Below are 15,996 nucleotides of genomic sequence, written 5' to 3'. Positions count from 1 at the left end.
TAGTTATTTTTGGGTACTATTTTTGAACAACTTTTGCTTTATTATCTGTCTAAGCTACCAGACACTTTGGTCTTTTCCTTAGCTTATTTAATTAAGCCATCCAGTATTTTGCAGTACAGCTCAGTTCGTGGGTGCAGGATCTTTTATTTAACCTTCATCTGAACCAAAGCTCTGCAGAGAAAGAATAAAGAGATATATGCAAGGCTCAAGTTGCTGCTGATTAAATCATTAAAATGCTGGGCTAGTTTTGCTTTTCAGAGAGTCTCTGTGGTCAGGTCTGTTCTTTAGCTCTACATATCAACAGACAAAGGCAAAAAAAAAAAGTTTCTTTGTGATTACTCTAAATGTGGCGGTTTGGAAGAATAAAAACCCCTAAACTGAATCTCCTTCAGTTCACAGTTCTGTGTAGCTTCTCCATGAGGTTATGAATACCCACCTAAGCAGGTCATAAATGACCGCTTGTGTTCCCAGCTGTAAATATTGTTTGAGACACCGCATGTGCAGACGTGAACCGTCTGTTATACGTGAAATAGAGGTGAAGGTATGTTCCAGAACAAGGCTTGGGAATTTGGCTGAAATATGTTTCAATAGCCAGCCCTCAAAGGGCTGCAAAATTTAGTTAACAATCGTATAAGCAGCAAATTTTTTTTTATATAAATAAATAGGATTTTTGATAAATCTTAAACACAGCCGTACTGACTTGGCTTGGGACAAAAAATGTCTTTTTGGATATTGTGATTAGCTGGCTGCAAATAGTCTGCAAAACACTAGATGCCAAATAGCTGGTGGGAGAAGGTAAAGCACAACTCACAGAAGGGTGTACAATGTCTCTTGGGAGCTCTGCTGAGATTATAGTGAGACATTTTGCACCTGAGAAAGGCAATAAATCAGAGCCACTTCACTCCAGAACTGAATATTTGACCTGGGGAGATGTTCTGTGCCAGGCAGGAACAGGGGAATGCTGTCACTGTAGAGAACACAGGGACCGCCCCTGCCACTCTCTTGCTTCACATTTGCAAGTGTGCAGTGGAGTTATTTCTGGGATATTATAAAACATCAAGTGTATGGGATTACATGAGGAAGGTTTTGCTGTCAAGTCAGTTTTGCTATTGTCAGAGTATTGAAGAGAAAAAACACCATGAAGAGTCAGAACTAACAAAAAAAATATATATAAAAAAAATAAAAATGAGTCATACTGCCATTTTTTTTTCTAAGACAGAAAGGAAAATTGAATCTGGATTAAAGCTGTGATTGATTGTGAGAAACTCTTTTCTCCTATGAAGAATCTTCACACAATTCTATGTGTGTATCTTCAGGGGAAAACTGATTTTCCCCACACTTCTACTGAAGCAGAGAACACCTTCAAAGCAGCTTCTGGGGGCAGGGGAAGGAAACCACCAACACTGGGTTTCCAAATTTCTACTTCTAACAGCTGAGATGGGTTTACCACATCTGGTACACATCTGGTTTTCCACAGGCAATGCCAGTGGAGCTGTGTACCCTGCTCTATGTGCCTACTCTACCTAATCTCTCCAAACCCAATCCCACAAAATAAGTTTGGGTTTAAAACTACATCAGTCTCCTGGTCACACTCAAAGCCTAAATCCAGCACCAGCTGAAAGAGAGGTGTTCAGGCTGGAGATGGTCAGAAATAGAAAAAGAAACAGGAAAGCTTGGTGTTATCAAGTTGTTTCTGCTTCACAGAACATGAAATATATTTAAATGTTGGGAGGTTTTTTGAGCACAATCAATTAAATAATATTTAAATCTCTTCCTTTCACTCTATGATTTTTTTTAATCCTTTAAGGGAAGGTTAGGACTCAGAAAAATGGCACTGGAAGAAAAAAAAAATAATAGAAAATAGAGGATAAAATTCCCTAAAAAACTCTGAGTGACTCAGCAAGAAAAAGATGAAGAAGGAAAGAGACCAAGAGAACAAATCTAATTTCCAAAGTTTGGGGCTTTGAGACAAGAATTGGACAATGTTGACAAATATCACAGTGTTTGCGGGCAACTTGGATTTCCCAAAAGAGCAAATTTTCATTTCAAATAGGTTTAGGGTGAAAGTGTTCATCACTTTCAACCTATTACTCTTCAAGTTGTATTTACTTAAGACATCTCTAGCCAGTTCCATGCCAAAATACGTCAGTACTTACGTAGGACCCTCACACCATGCTTCAAAGCTTGCACGCGGTTGGGCTCCATGGACATACTGAGCATTGTCTGCTGTCCGCCGATGGTGCAGACCTGGTTCTCCTGGGCAGCCTGCTTGAACATGACCATGAGCTGGTTGGCGATGATGGTGTTGAGCACAGAAATGACGACCATTGGGAACACAAAGGAGATGAAAGTGTTGGCCTGTGGAGGAAAGATGTGACACAGTCATGGCATGAGCAGGACCAGTGGAGCAGGAGGTTGGGTTTTATTTCTCAAAGCAACAGGGAAACAGCCTGCAGTGGAAATCTTTTCCTTCTTATCACTCTGCTTGGTTTGGCTTTTGAAGGCTTATTGCACAGAGGGAAAACTCAAACACCACTGGTATATATTCATTCACATGGGTCAACACTCAAAAAAAGCAAATTCATTCACAGTAATTTATGTTGCTTCCCCTTTTCAGTGCAGTTCATTGCCAGAAATGTCTCAACTGAAACATGCCATTGATCTTTTCATCTCAGGAACAGCAGGATGCTTCTTAGCATTCATTGTGCTTAGCATGAATCCTAAACAACAGCATGTGACTGTATTTTTTCTTTGTTATGAGCACTCCTTGGGATCTTTTTTACTTTCTTTTTTTTATGGTCTCTCGTTTCCTTGTGTATTTAATGACAGTGTTTTGTTATCTCATAACGAAATTACCCAATAAACCTTGTGCCTTAAAGGATTAAAATTGACCAGAATAAACAAGTGGAAGTTGTAATGTTTTTAGTGCAAATTATTTGATTACTACAGTTTTGATAAAATTAAATGGAAGATCAAATTAAGCAGTGATTGAATCAAGTGCAAGTCGCTGTTCATTTCAAATGTTCATTTCAAACAAGGCTTTGTGAGTCAGGCCTTGTGGGCTGTCTAGAAACCCTGCTGGAGCTGAGCTTAACAAACAGCAGCCCAGGGAAACAGAGGCATGTGTGGGATTTGCCTGTATGTCTGTGGTGAGGTGCCATGGTGGGATGGTGAGCTGCTGTGTTGGGATGGTGAGCTGCTGTGTCTGTACAGTTTTGTGCTCCAGAACTCAGTGCGTTTAGCAAAAGTACCAGCTGCGTTTTGTCTCTCGCAACCCACATGGTGAGAAGAACATCATCTCTCATTTATGCCGGTGATAATAGTAGAGCTCCTCTTTGGACTGCGGAAATTCCTAGATACACCCCACCATTACACACTGTTAATGGCCTCTTTTGTTATATATATAGCAGTTTTCTAAGCTTTTAAGATATCTCACAAGCCTCCTGAGTATAAAGAAGAGTTATCTTTTGGAGTCACCTTGAGATGCTAAGAAAGATCATTAAACAGTAAGGATCAAGTTCTCAGCTGGTACAAAATGACATGGTTTCACTGAGAAAGTAATTTGTGCTTGTAAAGGACCTATTTCATCTGTTCACAATGTAGCTGCGCTGAGCTGGCACACACGGAGGTGGAATGATTTGCTCAGACTTACCGGGTCAGACTAAGAAAGGAGCCCTGTAGTTCCCCATTCCTATTTCTATGGGTTTAGAACCTGAACGTCCTTCTTTCCTACTGCAGAACAATGTTTGCACATCAGTAAAAGGAAACAACTCTCAAAATGCTTCACTCTGCCACTTGAGCTTCAGAGTTTATTCGCTTTCATTCAAAACCTTTGCCCTAGCTATAAATTAGTCTTGCTTAATGTAATTACACAGAACTCAAAAAGTCTTTTCTGAGCTTTCTTTAAAGCCTGGATTGACTCCATAATTCTATTGTGAAGTCTTTAAAGAGCTTGGCCAATTGTCTAGAATAGCACTGACTTTCCTTTTTATGAATTGTTATGGTAAAAGTGAAAGCTTTCTGCTGTATTTAAAGATTTTTTCCCCATGTCTTGATTTGCACCAAAACTTTCCTATAGTTAAAAAAAATAAGCAATATTTTCCCCAGAAGCAGAAGGTTTTAATTTGTGGAAGGAATTATTTGCAAACACAAATTCTTGAGGACTAGAAAGGCTAGAAAAGCTGATCCCCCTCCTGTAAACCCTCTTTATTCAGAGTTTTTTCTAATAAGCTGCCTGCAGGGTTGTGCGAGTTTGGACCCCAGTACTGAAACTCCTAACATCAGTGGGACTAAAGTGGCTATGGCTGTCAACGAGTACCTGTGGGAGCCTTTGGGTCCTTATGTACCTTTACAGATCTCTTCGGCCTTGGGAAGGAGGATTTAGGCAGTGTCCAGGTTCATTGTTGGCTTGAAAGTCTCAGGCCTTATGTTAGCTCCCTATGGAAAGGACAGCTTGTGCAATGCTGAATCTAAACTAATTCTGTACTCGGGGTTGTTTAGGTGCACAACAAGGATGGTCTGGCCTCATCACTGCTGACACCAAGCATGGTTCAGTCTGATTTCTCCATTACAATTCATGTGTTTGCATCAGTGTAAACCCACCTGATCCGAGGTTTCTGCTCACCACCATGATGGACAGTGGCAAGCAGAATGAGCACAGTGCAGAAGCACAAAGCTGTGCATGGAAAGACTTAGCACCAGCTGCTCTCTAGTGTAAAAAACCCCAGCACCTCAAACCCTGTGACTGTGTGCTAAATCCTCCAAAAAGAGGAGAAAATCCAATACTACAATGTTTGCCACTGGCAGGAGAGAATGAAACACTAACCCACTTGCATGCTGCCAGCATTCCAGTAATCCTAAAAGTCTGGCAGCATCTGTGGGATGCAATTAGTCCTCAGGACCAAATAGTGTTCTGTCTCATACAGAACAACAGCCTTTCCTTCCAGAACCACCTGAGCAGTAACACACAGAGACCCGAATCACTCTCCTCTTCCTCTGAAACAGAAATATGGGAGAGACACGGAGAGGGGGGACCAGAAAAATCAAGTGACACAAAAGCAGAAGCCAGGTCTCGGCTTTGTGACTCTTCCTAAATCTTTTGTACAGGAAAACTGCTCCCCGACTCTGCTGACCTTCATGTTGATGTGATTCGTTTTTGCCAAGTTGTCCATCAAATTACCTGGCTGCTGTGGTTTCCCTGGGTTACCACTAAAAGCAGACATCCACTTACAATGGTGGTGGAGAAGATGAGCGTGTAACTTCACGTAGGGATTCCCCAGGGGGGCTTCAATGAGTTCTCTAAACCAGAAGTTTTGTGAAGGTTTATTCTTTTGTGTTCCAAGGCAGCTTCTGGAAGAATAGAAACTTAAAGACCACTTGGAAGAAGATGGTTTTTCCATCCCTCCTACAAGCCCAGACTTTTGTTATATATGTATCTGAAGGAAAGGAGGGGAAATACTACATCAGTTATAGGCATTTAAAGCAAAACTCATTGCCTCAGATGACTGTTCCCTCCGTCCATCAGCGTGTGGCTGTGAAAGGGTACAGAACTGCTAATGAGTGTGTTTGAGGAGGTTTTACAAAGTCTTGGAGCACTGGAGTGTTTGAAAGTAAAAAATTAGGCTAAAGGTTTTTCCTGGAGTTGCAGCAGCAAGTTAAACACTTACACTGGAAGTATTTATAATAAAAAACAGCCACGAATCAGAACTACTCATAATATTTTCATTGAAAGAGTTTTGCTGAGAAAATGTTCCATTACTGAGACCGTAAAATATCTTTGAATATGTGTCTTGTATTCTCCCTCAGGCTTTTTCTTTCCTAAATAAGTAAATAAAGTCCCACAAAGCAAATGAAGAGTGAAATGCTGGTCACAGTAGCAGCATGGCATAGTGCATCCCACGAAGCAGCAGCTGGAATCCCTTGCCAGCAGGAGCGGATGTGGGGAGCAAGTAATATTTAGGGATAATTTCAGCCCTGGGTTATGACAGTGGTTTTGTGGCAGAGACCAGAGATGTTCCCTTGTTGCCTGATAAATGAGGTGACAGCAGAGCCAAGTTCTTGTTCTCTGTCAGTGCCACATCTTCTGGAGTCAGAGCCCCTTCCAGCTGTGAGCTGGGATGCTCGGAGCAGTTTTCCCCTCTTCTTCTTCAGGGATGTGAGAAGGACAATTAAATTGAAGAGAAGTGTGGATGATGGTGAGATGGTAAAACCTCACCAGGACTGAATAAGCTTCTCTCATACTTCGTTTCCCTGCTGCGCACCTGCCTTCTGGCTGGGAAGTGCTATGAACTGGCTGTCAACAATTCTGCTTTCCACTGGGGAGGATTCTCAGTGCGGAGCTCTGCTTCAGTCCAGCCACCCCTTGAGCACATGCCTGGAGAAATGGTTGAGAAACCCAAAAGGAGCTGAAAACTATCTCAGGAGGAAATTTGTCTTTGCTGGTTTCCTGGAAATGGTGCTGGAGAGGACCAAGGATGCAGAGTATCGTTTGAGATGTGGTTTTGAGCAAATCCCACATAGCTGGGATTTAACAAACTACCACATTCTGGTTCACCTCATTTCCAATGGAAATGAAAAGTAAATTATCCTCCCCCTGATTGTGGAGGCAGTATTGTTAGCATATGCCAATCAGAAAAGCACATTCTGCTACATCAACATTCGGCTGCCAAAAAATCTTATTTGACTAAAAGTACTTTACAAAATTACCAGTTATCTCACTCATTGGCCGGAATTAGCATTTTTTTAACCACCCAGTGGATAATTTCAGCCTTTAATAAGCACAGTACCATATTCCTGGATACAGCAATCTGCGGAAGACAAAGCAGGAAGGGGAAAGGCACATGGCACTGGCATGCCAAAAGGAGCATTTGGCCATGGCACTTGTGTTTAATGTTCACAGGATGCATCTGACAAAAAATCCGAAGGTTTTTTTTTTTCCCCCTCAGTAAATGAGTCACCATCTAATTAAACGTCATCTCTGCATAGCTTTCCAGATTTCCATGCCAAGTATCTCACAGTTATCAGGTAAATGCCATTCCTTAGATACAACAGGGCAGGAGAGATCTGCATTTGTGAGTGATGGAAGCAAATAACAACTGCTTCTGTAGCCAGTGCCTCTTACAGGGAAGAATGTGGAAGCCAAAAACTGCAGCCTAGGAAAGGAATTCAGCTCTTCTGGATTTATTTTTTTTTTAGGAATTTTATTAATTTCAGAGTGTATTAGCACTGGATTTTAGTAGAAAATCTCTTCAATGTTTCCTTTCTCTCGTCATTAATTTAATAAATACTGTCGCTTCAAGGAGGAAGCTTAAAAGAGTGTGGAAGTGAGAGAATAAACTAAGGAATTTGAAGGTCCTTATCTCGGATAAGTGCATCCTGCTGTGGGAACACAAATCCTGGATAAATAGGAATAGGGCCAAGTGCTGAAACCTGTGTGTAAATCTGGCGCTCTAACAGCGTACTCGAGCAGGAGCTCAATCTTTACACACTGCCAGTTTTAAGTCAGGCAGGTTTGCCTGTCACGTTTTATTTCTGGTGGCTGCTATCTCAAGCAGCCCTGACAGCGTGATACGGTGTGAAACAGCCGTCACCCTCGGACAGAGGCTGACAGTGACGTGGAAGGGTTGCACTGTGTGCCCAGAAGGGACTTTATCAGCTGGATATATCCCCATGCCTCATAACAAGCAGATATGCAAATATCTGATATAGATCCAGGTGTTGGGACATTATATCCCATCATTAGCTTAATGGATAATCGAAGACAAGATACCAAACCCCAACAAATATTGTATTGGGTCTGTGTGACAGCAGGGGGGACACAGGAGTGGCTTCTGTGAGAAGCTTCTGGAAGCTGTGAGGCTCTGTGCAGAGCCAGCCTTCTCCTCAATGTATGTGCTGATCCTGTCCCTCTTCCCTTCCCACACCAATCCATGTGTGAAATTCTGGAGAAGAATGGAGTATCTTTAAAACATTTTGAAACACAAATTGGCCACCAGAGACACCCACTCCAGCAGTAGCAGGGGCTGAAGCATCTCACCTCTCACAGAATCTGATCATGTGAATTGCTCTAATCTCATCCCAGAGAGCTGCCCTGTTCATCTCTGGGAGCTGTTAAACAGAGAGGTTGAGGAGCACCTTTGTTCTGCCCCTGCGAGGCCTTTTCAGAAGTGTTAAATACCAAACCCAAACATTTCAAATAAAGGTTACAGTGATGTGAAACGTTGCTCACAGGCACAGGTATTTGATGTCAAAATGTTTTGATCAGCTACGAATTATAGAGGTAAACCTTGAAGCTAGGACACAGCTGCACGAAGACAGGGGGATGGATGGCAGTCACAAACAGCTAAACCTCTGGGAGCTGTGGCAGTGATGTCGTGTGAGCTGATCCAAACACGGAGATGAGCAAGACATCAAACATGTCATTCAAGGGACAAGAAAAGCCTCAAATCTGGGCGCATCCTGCCCAATCCGTCTCAGATGGAATAACTCAGCAAGTTTTGCTGATCGCAGGCGGAACTGACCACAGAGCTTGAGTTGGACAAACCTGTGTATTTCAGACCTCTGCAGGAGTCCCAGTTTTCTTCTTGTTTTGGATGGGGCCTGGGAGTAGGGGACTGCAGGTATGGTTGAGAAGAAATAGAGCAGACCGGTCTGAAGACAAACTATCAGATGGAGCTGATGGATGCTCCCAAGTGACCGGATGAGGTCCTGTCCTTATGATACTCCTGCCCTGAAGCCATTAATATCAATGAGACTGGTAATTCATTGCATGGCAAGCATCTGTTACTGACACATCCATTTGCTGGCCTTATTCACTTAAGGAAAACCCTTCAAAAGACAACTGAAGGGACAATGCAAAGGACTTGTGCATGAGCTCTGGCTGCTTGCTTCTATTTAGATGTTTCAGGGTTTGTATCGGTAGGTACATCAGAACAAAATACATGTTACTGCAAGGTTTACAATCACTGCACTGTTTGTGGTCTGTGCTGGCACTTTGAGATCCACAAGGTGTAAGTACCTGCAACCTACTGCAAAACAGGACTTGTTCAGTACAACACGGTCACACATGGGAACCGCTCTCAGGTTCCAGTGGTTCTCTCCTCTCTCTGGCTGGATGCCTCTGGTGCTGTCTCCAACTGGCTAACACCAAGCATGAACTCTTCCAAAGGGCTTAATTTAGCTCTAGCACTGAGATTTTAAACTCTTTTCATTAGCATTTTGTGTTTGCTCCAGAGCAGTGATGTTTTCCTGGTAACAAGCCTCTTCTCTTTAGATCCATAGCTATCATGAGAGAATAACCAGTTAGTCTGGATTAAGATATTAAGAATAACCAACATGTAACATTTTCAAGCCTGTGTGTGGTCCCACACTGAAGAAGTATAATGGGAATGCAGAACAGCTAATGATCTCAAGAAGTTAATCACATACTCTGCAGGAGTTAATCAGATTCGGAACAGATGGAAATAAACTGCATACTGACAAAAAAATCCATCATATCTCTATGGCAAAAACATTCCACCAGCTTTCCCATTCATAAATCTCCCTCCATGCAGAAAGCTTTTGTTCATAAAAAACAACATCTGATGCAGAACAACTTAAATGGGTCTCTTGCTCATGATGGGTTGGCAAAGATGGATAACGGCAGCATTCCTGAGCTTGACTGGATACCCGAAGAGTTCATTTAGCCTCATTTCTATGTATAATTACAATCCTGTGGCCTAAAGTATTTTTAGATTTATCATAAGTAATAGCAAAAAGGTATGATTCATTCATAAGTGCTTGATATAAAGCTTATTACTTCTAATAGCACACAAGGGTAATACCTAAGTAACTCCCTGGGGACCCCAGAGCTCTTCATTTCCTTTCTAAATGCCAGAGAACTTTCTTCATTGTAACTACTTATAACAGAAAATTTCCTGCTCTCCTGATCTTTGGACACCAGTCTCAGACCTGAATGGTTCTTCTGATTCAAGCTTCCAAAGAGAGAGAAAATCTGTGAAATTGAGGAAATCCTGGAAGTAATGGACTGGAGAATGGGCAGTGGGGAAGATTTTAAGGTTTGCTACTGTGTGTTGCTGAATGCCTTGTTGTACATGATGAATATTCAGTTTTACCACTTGGTAAAATTGAAGGATAAAAGAATGTGGATTTAAAAAATATGAAGAGTAAAGCAGTTACCAAAAAACCCTCAACTCCAAACAAAAATATTCCACAAAATGCTTACTAGGATAATGCTTGATGAAGATGCTGGATCTGGGGGTCTTGTACATCTCACTTCAGTTAATCTAGAGCTTCCTGCCACTGATTTAAGAGGGATATGAGGAAGCTAAAATGGAAATGGTTTTGGACACTTGCTGCCTCCCTAATTATGGTGAGGGAAGGAGAAAGAAGCGACAGCAGCAGTGGTGATCTTCCATCACGTTGTCATTAAATCAAAAGCTTCAAATCTTCCCCTCTTCCTCCTTCAGGAAACCTTCTTTCTTAGTTTCCTGTGATTTGGTACATTCAGCTACAAGGTAAATTACTTAAATTTACTCAATTTTGCTTGCAAACAAGAATAAAGTCAATTTGTTCACTGTCAGTTCACTGGCCTCAGCTTTGCTCCTCAGCTCTAGTTATCCATTGCCCTATTTAGAGCAATATTTTTGGTTGAACAAAAACTCAGTGAATAATGTTCTGGATTTTCCCTTTGAACACGCAGGTCTTTGTTACTATTCCCCCCTCACCCTCCCCAGCAGCTATATTCTATTGAAGGGGAAATAATACTACAGCTTCAAATGACAGGTTGGAAATATGCTTTAAATAATTTACCAGTGCAGTTGGATTTCAGGTCTCACTGTCTGTTAGTATTTTGGTTCTTCTTTTCACCAAAGGGATATTGCCCACCACCTATCACAATATATTTACTTTCCTCCAGTTTTCTCCAGCTGCTTGTCAGCCCTCTAAATATTTAATAAATGTTCATACAGTACCTAATGCTCCTGGCATCTGAGTAATCCTAATCCAGATTTTGCAGTTATTTTGTGTCTATCCTTTTGCCCATCTTCTTTCCCACTGGACATTACACAAGCCATGGGGGCTCACATGGTGAACCTTCATCCAAAGAAAGTGCTTCCACGGCTGGTGCTTCCCCGGGTGCAACTGATGCTCTCTGTTGAGGGTAGCTAATGATGTCCTTGTCAAAACTAAGAAAATCATCCTCTTTCCTATACTGTTAGCTGTGACTGCAAGTGCTCAGCACATCCAATGCTCCTGCTGTGCAGGTTTTGCAGCCTGGAACAGACACAGGGGTGGCAGCCACCACAGCCTTAATGAGAGCACAGAGTACATGTGTGTCTTAGGGGTGTATCCCCGTGTAAATAAATCACAGCAGCTGACTTTGTGAGCTGATGCTTGGATCCTTGCTTCTCTAACATCTGCTTGTCATTCCATACTTCTTTGGTTCATGCTTGGGATAGTTGTTGAGGAGGAAACTTTTACTTGGATATTGCTGCACACATGATGTAAAATAAAGAATCAAACCATGGTGACAGTCAATTATCCCCCAACATTTCTTGTTCTGGTAATACTGAGTCACTTCATTCCTGATAGTCGAAATAGATGGCTTTTGCCTACATGGGTATGAAGTCATTTACAGGGAGCGAGCCAGCGTGGGGACTTCTAGTTGGTGTTTAGTAGTTAAATAAAGAAAAAAGGCACAAGCATGGGAGTATATAAGGAAAGATTTCTAACTGTGAAGAGCTGTAAACAGTTAAAGCAAGTCGTGCTTGCTTGCTTTCTTCCTATACTCTCTTGGTAGATGGATAATGACAGAGAAGAACGTGGGTCTGCTCACGTGGTGCCTATCAAACTTCAGTTTTACACCCAGCATATGCAATGCTGCAGCCAAGCAGAAGCTGAGTGCTGGGCTCCAAGCTGGGTCCAGGCATGGGGAAGTCTCAGTCCCATACTGGGGCTGGAGCATGGGTGTGCAAAGCTGCAGTGATACCCCTCTCCTGTTCTTTGTAGCGATGGATGACAGGAGAGCACACACTCATTGGAGTGAGACTGCAGGGTAATTAATAAACCAGCTCCATCCCCCAGGATGATACTGAAGATTTAAGGTAGAGACTTTGCTATAAACCAAGCCAGCCACTAAACCTTCAGCCTGATGCATGAGGCACACACACCACAGAGGAATTCAGAGGAGAATTAGTTTAAAAAAAAAAAAGCAACAAACGGAAAGAACAAATTATTCTTCTATTGAAAAACACACTGGATCTCATTCTGGTTTTGCATGTTCCGCAGGTGAGGTGGAGGCAGATGAGGGTAAGAGGTGCTATTGGTGCCTGAGAGACAAGTGGGATCGTGGAAAAGAATGATTTATCTGTTGAATTATGTTTCAGGATGAAATTTTCTGAAGCTATTTGTAATATTTCACAGATGCTGAAAAGTCACATTATTATAGCTGGTAAAATAACAGCTTGTCTGCTTAAAATAATTAGTAGTTGACAATTGGGTTGAATTTTAAACCCATGAGGAGCTTTGGTTAGTGCTAATAAACGTTGATTAAGGTAGCAATTAAAATCTAACAATCTCTCTGGGGGTCTGAACTTTAAAGCTGAAGTTTTGAACATTCCTCAATTTACAGAGAAAATGCTCAACTTCCTCCCCACCCAAGTTGCATTATTAAGCTGTGGCCATGCAGATCTGTCTTTATAGTTTTCCAGTTCACATAAATTAATTGCAGCCCAAAGCAGTGTCCCACAGCCAGGGGTAGCAATCAGCACCTACCCTGGTCTAACATATGATCAACATGAAAACCTCGGTACAGCAGTGACATTAAGCAGTGTGAGAGTTTAGCTTAATGTTAATGCTGTAAGACCCTCTTGAGGTCCCTATTTCCATGGCAGCCCTTCCCTGGAGGCGGTAGCTGTCCCTTTTCTCATCAGGCTTTGAAGCAGGCTGGAGAGATCTCCATCTCTCCTTCAAGATGTTCTGCTTTGGAAATGCAGCTGACCTCTCGAAAACAAGCAAGGTCAAGTAGCACTGAGTGTGCGTTCATCTGTCCTGAATCTCTCTCCTGCATCTCTGAGAGACCCAACTATGCATCATTTAGTCAGAGTGATTGGATGAGCTACCAAAAAGAAGTGTTGACTAGGTAGTGGCTTGAGGAAGACTAGAATTATTTCCCTCTGCTGCGTTTGAGCGGTGTGACCAGGGCAAAACAAGAAGCACGCTTCTGTTTATAGACTTGTTTTACTGATTTATCATCATGGGACTATTCATGATGCTCTCAGGTTCTCTACGATCTTACCAAACCTGAGAAATTTCAGTCTCTTCCCCGCAGTTTTCTATTTTCAAAGGAGGAAAATGTATTTGTATTTCATGGAGCACCGCGGTTATGCTGGCCATATCATTTCGGTTTTTCACTCTCGCTGTAGGCAACACATAAATCTAACACAAAACCAGATTTGTCTTTCTTCCTGTATCACACACTTGCTGTGTGTCCCACATTAATTACATTTCATTCCGCAGTTCATAAGCTGAATGCCAGTGGGGAAATAAATAGGAATAAAATATGAATTGGGAGTGACTTGGTCCTCTTGTGTTCCCAGAATGAAAGGGAGTGCATCAGCTCTGCCCTTGTCAGGCAGCTTTAATCACCAGATGTATCATTATGTTGTTATATTAGTCTGTTTTTTTAGGTCTGTTCCTGATGCCTTTCCTAGCCCAGCCTATGTGATCTGAGTGTGGCCGCTGGTTTCTCCACAGCACTGCGTGTTCCTTAGTACATTTGCTAAGTCCATCCGTTGTGAAGGATATTTAAAGCAACAGAGAGATGGGAAGGTGAGGATGAGAAGAGCTGGAGGAGGGAAGGGAACAAATCTGTCCAGAAGGTGGAAAAAAAAGCCCATTCACTCTCTGTCAATGTGTGTATCACTTCTTTTTTCTTTTCTGTGTTGTAAGGATGAAATACAAATGACTCAGATAAATGTGGAAAGGGACAACAATGAAAGCACCATAGCTAGAGATGCTCAGAGCTGTCTTCTTTTTTTTTCCAAAGGAGGCTTGAGAACTGGGCACAATGATGCATTTACATTTGAGTGAGCAATTTCCATGCCTGAAGCTTTGAGACAGGTCACTCTCCGTGCAAGATGGACACAAGGGTTGACCCAGGTGGGAGCTGGAGCCTCAGCGGGGCATGAGAGATCATCAGTGACCATTGGCTTGGCTGCCACACTGCAATAGTGGGGCTTTCAGGGGAAACAGCAGCTACCGCAAGAGGTTCCAGAGTGGATATAGTCATCTTGGACATCTCCATCCACAGCCAATACCACCGTCCACAAGTAGGGGTATTACTGAGATGGATCTACCTCTGCTGCGATGGGCACTCATGGTTGCTGTGGAGGCACCAACTTGGTTCTTGAATCATGGAAAACCATGAACTCCCAAAGAGAAAGCAGGGTGATAATTCATGCACAGACTTCCAGACTACTTTAAAGGACCTATTTAGTATTTTTACAGTAATACTATGCACTCTGCTGCTCTTACTGCAGAATTACAGGTGTCAGCCTGAGGAGGTGTGTGTGTGGGGACATGTTTTTGGAGAAAAGCCATTTTGCCAGGAGGATGAGACAAACAGAGGGGGTGCAGAGAGACCTGGCACCTCCAGGAAGCTCAGAGGATCTATTGGTTTCAGGCTGCTGACCCGTTGCTGCACAAAACCGTGAGGGTAAATCAGCAGGTCAATACACATATAGTAGGGACTGTATGGAAGTACAGGTTGGCTTGAGTGATGAGCAGAGTGAGAAATCTTAAATCTAGCGTAGATAAAGAGGGAAGCAGATATGAGAGCAATCCCTTCCTGGTGACAACGTCTCTGTTGCCTAATTAAAATCCACTACATTGAATAGGTCAGGTCCAAATGAGCTGCATGTCCAAAGCCTAACTGGTCAGCTGGAAGGTCACCATAACCCCAAACCTGCATGGTCTTTCATAAAATGATTCCAAGGCAAAACCTATCAAGAGGTCATGGGTCTCGCTGCAAACCGTAGCAAAGACAAATGCATTTCCATTCCCCAAAATTTATTTTCTTTGGGTTTTTTCTAAAGTGCAAAATGAACATGTGGGACTTAATACTATGGGATAAAGCTGCTAATGAGACTAGTAGGCCAAATGTCAGATTTGTTTCTCGTGCAGCTGCTGAGGAGTTCATTACTGAATACAGTATTTATATATTTGCTTTTTTGCTACCTTAATTTGCTATTTTGCTACTTTGCTTTAAGGCATAATCAACCACCAGATGACTGGTATAAGGAAGATGTTTCGCCTGGGGGGTGGCTTCTTTCCTCTAATAAATTTCTTTGGACCTCACCCCAACACATCTGGCTGCAGCTAGCATTAGAGATTGGCTCAAAATCTGACAGATGAGGCAAGTCTGAGGTTAACTAATTCCTCAGATTCTGCATGGAGCTCTGGCTGCCTGCAAAGATAGAAATTGCTATTCCTGATATTAAGATTCTGATTGCAAATTTAGAAAAATCTCTATTTCCCCCTGGCAGTTCGAACTCCTGTATAGCAATTTGCAGCCTGTTAACACTAGGGCTGTTTTTCAGATTTATCTCTCTCAAAACCCACAAGGGTCTGTGGAGGAATGGCTGCAAACATTGACCTGGAAGCTGGAGCAGGAATCAGATTCTGACACCCTGCCTTCTGCAATGCAAGAATCAGGAGCTAAATCACTGTAGGTACCCAGGAACTCAGGATCCTGTTCAAGGATCTGAGCGTGGCTGCTGGTAACATCATCCTTTGCTCACAGGAGCATTGCAGCTGATGTTAGCGGCACTTGCTTACACTGGCCTTTGCTATGCATTAACTAAAAGAGTTTTCTAAGCACAAGACTTTCAGTGCAAAAAATGCTGCTTTTTATCCCTAAGGCAAATGCTGCTTTTATCGCTAAGGCAGGCTTCCCAGACACAAGGTTCAGCCTCAGGTAGAAACCGTTCCTCTCCAAAC

General features: G+C 42.4%; 1 protein-coding gene across 1 annotated transcript in view; it reads right to left on the bottom strand.

The window, feature by feature from the left end:
* NTSR1 (neurotensin receptor 1) overlaps nt 1-15,996 on the bottom strand; it is a 57,061-nt gene that overhangs the window by 16,179 nt on the left and 24,886 nt on the right. The window contains exon 2 of the mRNA XM_030502700.1: nt 2,157-2,358. Within this exon, the coding sequence (XP_030358560.1) occupies nt 2,157-2,358 (202 nt within the window). The remainder of the gene's footprint in view (nt 1-2,156; nt 2,359-15,996) is intronic.

Source organism: Strigops habroptila, chromosome 13 (assembly GCF_004027225.2).
Source record: "Strigops habroptila isolate Jane chromosome 13, bStrHab1.2.pri, whole genome shotgun sequence".
In the NCBI taxonomy this organism is placed as follows: Eukaryota; Metazoa; Chordata; class Aves; order Psittaciformes; family Psittacidae; genus Strigops; species Strigops habroptila.
This window is presented reverse-complemented; position numbering and strand designations above follow the sequence as displayed.